Source organism: Chrysochloris asiatica, unplaced genomic scaffold (genome assembly GCF_000296735.1).
Source record: "Chrysochloris asiatica unplaced genomic scaffold, ChrAsi1.0 scaffold00055, whole genome shotgun sequence".
Classification (NCBI taxonomy): domain Eukaryota; kingdom Metazoa; phylum Chordata; class Mammalia; order Afrosoricida; family Chrysochloridae; genus Chrysochloris; species Chrysochloris asiatica.
The window spans coordinates 7,438,437-7,445,448 of record NW_006408573.1 but is presented as its reverse complement, the minus strand read 5'-3'; the positions used below and the strand labels follow the sequence as shown (position 1 = coordinate 7,445,448).

At 50.5% G+C, this 7,012-nt stretch overlaps 1 protein-coding gene across 1 annotated transcript; it reads right to left on the bottom strand.

Moving 5' to 3' along the window:
- Window positions 1-443: 443 nt before the first annotated feature.
- Window positions 444-6,103, bottom strand: TEPP (testis, prostate and placenta expressed). The gene is made up of 8 exons (XM_006863567.1): window positions 6,085-6,103; window positions 5,139-5,363; window positions 3,061-3,122; window positions 2,614-2,788; window positions 2,143-2,204; window positions 1,901-1,965; window positions 1,545-1,577; window positions 444-474 (listed from the first exon to the last, which is right to left on the bottom strand). The coding sequence occupies exons 2-8, from the start codon at window positions 5,359-5,361 to the stop codon at window positions 444-446; spliced, it is 651 nt and encodes a 216-aa protein (XP_006863629.1). The 5' UTR covers window positions 5,362-5,363; window positions 6,085-6,103.
- Between the last annotated feature and the right edge of the window lie 909 nt (window positions 6,104-7,012).

The window sequence follows — 7,012 nt, the reverse complement described above, 5'->3', positions numbered from 1 at the left end:
AATCTCAATTTTTGCCACGCTTGAGCCCATTGATGCTGCGACTTTAAAGCCCTCCTTTCTCCTTAGGGCCCAAATCCAAGGTCAGAGGTAGAGGGGACTTGGGTGTAGGGCTGCAAGTAGGGGGACAAGGCCACAATGAAAACCCAATTCTCAGGTCTGCCCCTTCCTCCCACCTCTGGAGGGGCCTTGAGGCTCAGACTGACTCTCTTCCTGGGGTCAGCACATCTCCCTCCAGCCCCCCACCAGTCCTCCAGGAGTTTGGACAGGTGAGGGCACACCCATTCATCCATGGCACCCACCACACACACAGAGACTGATGCCCCATTTGTGGGAGCATTCCGTTTATTTCTAACCAGGCTGAACTCTTGAGGAGAGGTGCTCTGGCCCACTGGGGGTGGAGGCGGCATGATCCGGCAGCCTGGGGTCAGCCTTCTCTTCACAGATTAATACCACGGAGTCAGGTAGTTGACACGACTATGGAGAGAAACAGAGGTGAGGTGGTGGCCTCCAGAGCATGCTGGGAGAAAATCAGGCTGCCCTTCCCAGGGCCTTCTCCCCACATTCACCTTTCCTGCCTTTGAGGCTCTGAAAACGCAGCTTCCATCCAGCCTCTCTGCAGCTCTGGAACCTTCAGTGACTCCCTATTTACTCCTACCTGATTCTGGCCACACTGCTTAGTGTTCAAGTTATCACCCCCACCTGCCCAGTTCCAGTTTGCTTCATCCTTATCTTTCACTAATCGTCAACCACTGAGTGAACCTATTGTCATGTGGTATACAAGAGTAAAAAACACCATCCCTCCAAAAATATGCATACAGAGGGAGAACTGAAAAGTTTGAAGTTGTCAAGGACTTCATTCTTTTTGGATCAGCAGTCAAGAAATCAAACAACATATTGCATTAGGCAAATCTGCTGCACAAGACCTTTTTAAAGTGTTGAAGAGCAAAGATGTCAGCTTGAGGACTAAGGTGCGCCTGACCCAAGCACACCCAAGGTATTTTCAATAACTTTATATGGATGCGAAAGCTGGACAGTGAATAAGAAAGACTGCAGAAGAATTGATGCATTTGAGTTATAGTGTTGGAGGAGAATATTGAAAGTATCATGGGCTGCCAAAAGAACCAACAGATCTGTGTTGGAAGAAGTGCAGCCAGAGGGCTCCTTAGAGACCAGGATGGCCAAACTTCGTCTCTCATGCTTGGGACATATTGTCAGGAGGGACCAATCGCTGTAGAAGGATACCATGTTTGGTAAGGTGGAGGGTCAGAGAAAAAGAGGAAGACCCCCAGCGAGATGGATTGGCAAAGTTGGCCCAGGATCGGGCAGTGTTTCCTTCTGTTGTGCATAGGGTTGCTATGAGTCGGTACCAACTCAATGGCACCTAACAACAACTCCTCAAGGTGGGCTGAACTTTAGCCTGCAGGGATTTCTCGGCACCTCCCTCGAGAGGCCCTGCCCCCGCCCCGGAGACGGGTCTGGCGAATCCACTGAGCCCGGAGGCAGACCGGCGCTCATGGGGGCGTTTCCAGAAGTCATTCCAGTACCTGTAGTGGGAGCCGAAGCTTCGGAAAGTATTCCTGGAAGAGAGGGAAGAGGAACACTTTCCGATGAGGAGAGACGTCTCGCCGGGAGCCTCACCTCCATCTCACCAGGAGGATTACACTGCATCTTTGCCCCACTTTAACGGAGCTCACCTGATCACTCCGAAAAGGTGACAAGGTGTTCCGTTTGGTAAGATTTGCACATCTATTCATTTTGAAATTGCAATTTTCTGGCGGTGTGTTGGAGTGAATCTGTTTTCCCAGGTTCTGACACATTTTCAAGAGCTACTAGGTGTGTGCTGGGGAGAGCAGCAAAGAACCCCTGCCCTCCTCCCGGGTCTGGGATTCTGGGCACTTACATGGAGTCGAAAGGTAGGGGCTTCTGTCCGTAGCGGTCCAAGCTGGGGTTCTGGTTGAGACAGAACTGAAGCGGCCAGAGGGATATAGGGAGGGCCTTCAGACTTGGACAGGCGCGAACCCCGCCCACGTCCCACACAGCGCCCCCTCCTGGGGACTAGGAGACCCTGCCCTTGGCCTCTTCCCCAGGTCGCAGCTCCCTAACCAGGCCCCGGGGACGCGGTCAGCGCGCAGCCTTTCCTACCCGCCAGCTCTGGCTCACATCCGGTTTCAAGTGCCGCACTGCGTAACCACTGAAGCTCTCAACTGCGGAAAGTGCAACCCCTCTGGAGCTCCCAGCACACCCCCGACAAGCCCCGCCCCCAACCTGCCCGGAGCAGGTCTCGCCCAGAACAAGCTCCGCCTCCAGCCCGCCTCAGAACAAGCTCCGCCCCTAGCTCGCCCCAAAACACACCCTGTCCCCAGGCGTCAGTGGGTACTTCTCAGGCCTGGGTCGGGCTCACGTCTGCCTCCTCCTCCCCTCAGACAAGCTGGGCTTTCCCGACCTTCAGCCAGTCTCAGTCCCACCGACAATATTGCTCTCACTGCTCCCCAGCTCCCCGGTCAGGTTCTGGTGTGAGTCCGCAGCGCCCCCGTGAGCTCTGCCTTCCTGCCCGTGGTTCCCGCCCCAGCTCTAGCCCGGTCCTAGTGCATCCTCCGCGCTGGGTAGACAGACCCGTCTTGTCACTGCAGGGCAGTTTAAACTCGCCGGCCGAGGATACGAAGTGGGACCAATCCTCGATGGCGTGCGTGAAGCAGGGCCAGTCGACCCTGTTGATGCCCGGAGCGATGGGCGCTAGCTTGCCAGCGCCGTACCTGCCTCGGAGCTTCTGCCCTGTCTCCGTGACATCCTGCCGGGGCGATGGGATTCAGGGCCACCGAGGTAGATGCGAGAATCTGGGGGACTGTCCCAGACCACTCCGTAGTCTGGAGCTAACACTTGACCCATCTAACCGAGGCAGGGCCAGGGGCGGGCCGGGAGTCCCAAGCGGGCCCTGAGCTTAGGTTCTGGAGCGTCTGCGCGAAGAGCAGAGCCCAGAACCCAAAGTGCTGGGGCTGGGAGTACGCTGGGGCTGTGTCCTCTCTCTGAGCTAATCCAGGGCCAGGGGCAAAGGACACTCACCAAGCACTGCAGGGGTTTGTTGGGGACCCCCAGGAGAGTAAAGTGGGCATTGTCAAACTCATCTATAAAAGAGGAGAAGCAGGGAAACGGGTCTTGTCCCCTGGTGGTTGTATGTCCCTCACACAGGAGAGATTTGGACAACACTGTGCTTTAAACATTTTTGAAATATTTGACAACCTTAAAAAACAGAGATATTCAGCTAAGCAATAAAACCCACCAAACCCACTGCCAGCAAGTCAATTCTGACTCATGGTACTTTATGTAGGGGTTCTGATACTGTAAACCTTTACAGGAGCAGAAAGTCTCATCTTTCTCCCAGGGAGTGGGTGATGGATTTGAACTGCTGACTTTGTGGTTAGCAGTCCAGGGTTTATCCTACAGTGCTAGCAGGGCTTCTGGGCTAAACAATGTTGTTGCTGTTGATTCGAGTTTTTCCGACTTATAATGAGTCTGTGTAGGGTTTCCTAGAAGCAGCTGGTGGGTTTGAACCATCTACCTTTAGGTTAACAGTTCAGTGCTCATCCTACAGGGCCACACTAAGACAGGTCTAAAAAGCCAACAATAATAATGATACCAGGGAGGAATGTACAATCAACCACATAAGCCAAAAGGGCAGCATTTGCTCCAAAACAAAGCTCAGAAGGCAGGAAGGGGCAGGACAGGACAATGGACACTGGGAAGCTAGGGAGGAATGTGTTCATTACATTGAGAGGATTGCAACCAATGTCACAAAACAAAATGTGTATAAATTGTTAATGGGAAACAAATTTGCTCTAAATTTTCACCCAAATGATAATAAAAAGTCTTTAAAAAAAAATAAAGTAGCATCCATACCTCACCACTTACAATGAAATAAACTCCACACAGACCAAAGATTTAATGTAACAAAAAAATGAAATTTAAGTACTAGAAGAAAACACAAAGTCCTTTATAACTTTGAAGCAAGAAGGCCTTGCTAACTCTAATTCAGAATCCAGAAGCCTTAAAGACAAAATTGAGAACTTTGGCTCTATAAAATCATAAAACAACATAATAGAAGTAAAAAGACAAATGGAAAAAAATGCATAGCTATTTGTATTACAAATGAGGGGCAATCCCCCAATTATAGGAAGAGCTCCTAGAAATCAAGATCACTACCCAGTAGGTAAACAACATGCAAAGGTAGTTTTCACACAAAAGAGATACAAATGGCTTCTAGCCATTAGAAAAACATTCAACCTCATTCGTGGTAATAACACTACATAAAATAAATGCATGTTTAAACTATACTAAGATACAAATTTTTGTCTGTCAGATTGGAAATAGTTGAAATGTTAGTGCAGGTATTGGGAAATGTTGGGTGTACATTGGTTCCACCGTGTGAAAGGCAATTTACATAATCTCAAGAGCCCTGGGGCTGCTATGGGATAAGCACTGGACTGCTAACTGCAAGGTCAGTGGTTTCAATACGCCAGCTGCTTTGAAGGAGAAAGATGAGGCTATTTCCCTAAAGATTTACAGTCTCCCAAAATCCTATGAGGCAGTCCCTCCTTTGTCCTACAGGGTAGTTATGAGTCAGAACCAACTCAGTGACAGTAGGTATGTTTTTGGTTTAAGAAGCCGGGAGGTGCAAACAGTGGAGCCCTTGGCTGCTAACTGAAAAGTTAGCAATTCAAACCCACCAATGGCTCTGAGGGAGAAAGATCTGACAATCTGCTCCCTTAAAGATACAGAGAAAACTCTCTGTCATGTGGGATCAATCAATTCTACGGCACCCAGAAAGATGAGAATTATACCTTTTGGCCCTGTCCACAGTCTTACTTCTGGAAGTGTGTCCCCTTTTACACCTGTGCTCATGGGAAATAATGTGGGTAGAAGGTGACCCATTCCAGCATAGTCGCTAATAGCTCAGACATGCCAAGCGGTTACTGGAGGTTTCCTAGGCTTCAAGCAGCAGAGTTGCAGCTGATCCCATTGACCCCTACCCCTACCACTTGTGACTTAATCCACTGAGATCTCTCTCCTTCTCACACCCGTCCACAAAGGCCCAGAGAGGATCCAGTGCCAGTGAGAGCCTGGGACAGCCAAGGTGGCCTGACCTTTGCGAGAATAAGTGCTGGACTGGCAGTGCTCGTCAGAGAGGCAGCCCCGTACAGTGTCCATGTCCATACGGCGCAGGCTGGGCAGGGTCGGGTGATACAGCTGGTGCTTTACGCCAGCCAGCGGGTTGCGCTTCCGTCCAATAGGGAGCAGGATAGCCGGGGATGCGTACATATGGGTGGAGCCATCATCCCAAGGTACCAGGTCGATGATTCGGGCCATGGCTGGAGGCAGAGTGTACGGAGGAGCTCACCTTGGGCTCCAGCCAGCCAGACACCCTTCCATTGGGAACCTGACCTGGGTCAATGCCGGCTTGTCTATTTGGTGAACATTTATTAAGCACCTACTCTATATGCCAAGCCCTGTTCTTGGGATCTCCATGGGTGTTGTCAAGGACTTCCAAATAACAGAGGGATGGACAGACATAAACACAGGATGTGCTACGGGTTATGGGGGACGTGGGTACAGAGTATATGTGAAGGCTTGGGGAACTTTGGGGTTGGGACAGTCAGGGAATGATTTTAAAGAGCAGCAGATGAGTTCAGAGTGTCCTTCAGTATGCCATATGCCTCAGGATGACTGATAAGAACTTTGTGGTCCTAGCTAAGTTGTCTAGCCTTTACTCAAAATTCTATATGGATACATAGATAAGTTTTAAAGAAGGGGAAAGACATGAAATATTTGAACTGAAAAACATGACTGGTTACCAAATTCTTCTCTTTAAAAAGCAGATATTCCTAGAAACCTTTCAGTCCTTTACATTTTCATAAGAATTTGCCACTGTAAACTGCTTTCTTCCTGACCCTTAGTTAGAGCACCTGAGAGACTGGAAATGTGAGGTAGGAAGGCAAGGTGAGGAGGCCTGGGCCTCAGGACAGGATTTCGTGGGGAGAGGCCAGGAAGTGGAGTAGTAAGAGGGGGGAAGGAGAGCTCCCTGTTTATGACAGACAACAGCAGCTACCTTATCTGTGAAGCACAGGCTTTTAAGGACTTCCTGCTCTTCTGACTGCTCAGTGGGGACAAAAGCGAGGAAGTGAGGCTGGCACCTTATGGGATGGCAGGATCATAAAGGAACATTCTACAGTGACAAGGCTCATTGCAGCTTGTGATTGTGAGGGCACCAGCCTCCTCAGTAACCGTGGGAACCACAGGCTCTGAGGAGAAAAGCCTGTTCCCAGGATCCCTGAAAAACTGTCTTCCCGGCCACTACACCAGCGGAGAGCCAGGGCTGGCAGGGTGGCTGGCTGCTGAGCCCATTTTAGGCTGTGTGACCCTGGACTAATTTCTGCTTCTCTGGGCTTCAGGGCTTGCCATTAAGGGTGAAGTGGGAGGGCTCTTCCCTCCCCTCAAACTTCCAGAAAGAGGGCACTGCCTTGCTGAGTAGCCCTTGAGCATCTAGAGTTGGAGATTAGTGACTGCCAGCACCCGGGGTCACCTCATGGAGATCAGTGAGGCTGACACCTCAGCAGGCTGGGGATTAGCAGATGAAATGCTACTGGAGGCCCATAACCTCCCTCCTGCTCAGGAAAGAGTGTCTGAGCCCAGCACCCACAGTTCTGGGGTTTACCCACCTAGTCGAGTGTTAGAGTTGGACTCCCAAAGGGAAGAAGAAAGGACACCTGGGAGAGCCATGCTTATTTGCATATATCTGCATGTGCTTTGTATCCACCTGGCCCAGATGGGTCCTGGCCCTCCACAGAAACATTCCGGTAGAATTCAATTCCCTAGTTTTTCCTCCTCTAATACTCTGGTAGCGTAGTGGTTAAGAATCGGGCTGCGAACCTTAAGGTCAGCGGTTCGAAACTACCAGCCGCTCCGCAGGAGAAAGATGAGGCTTTCTACTCCTATAAAGATTTACACCCTCGGAAACCCT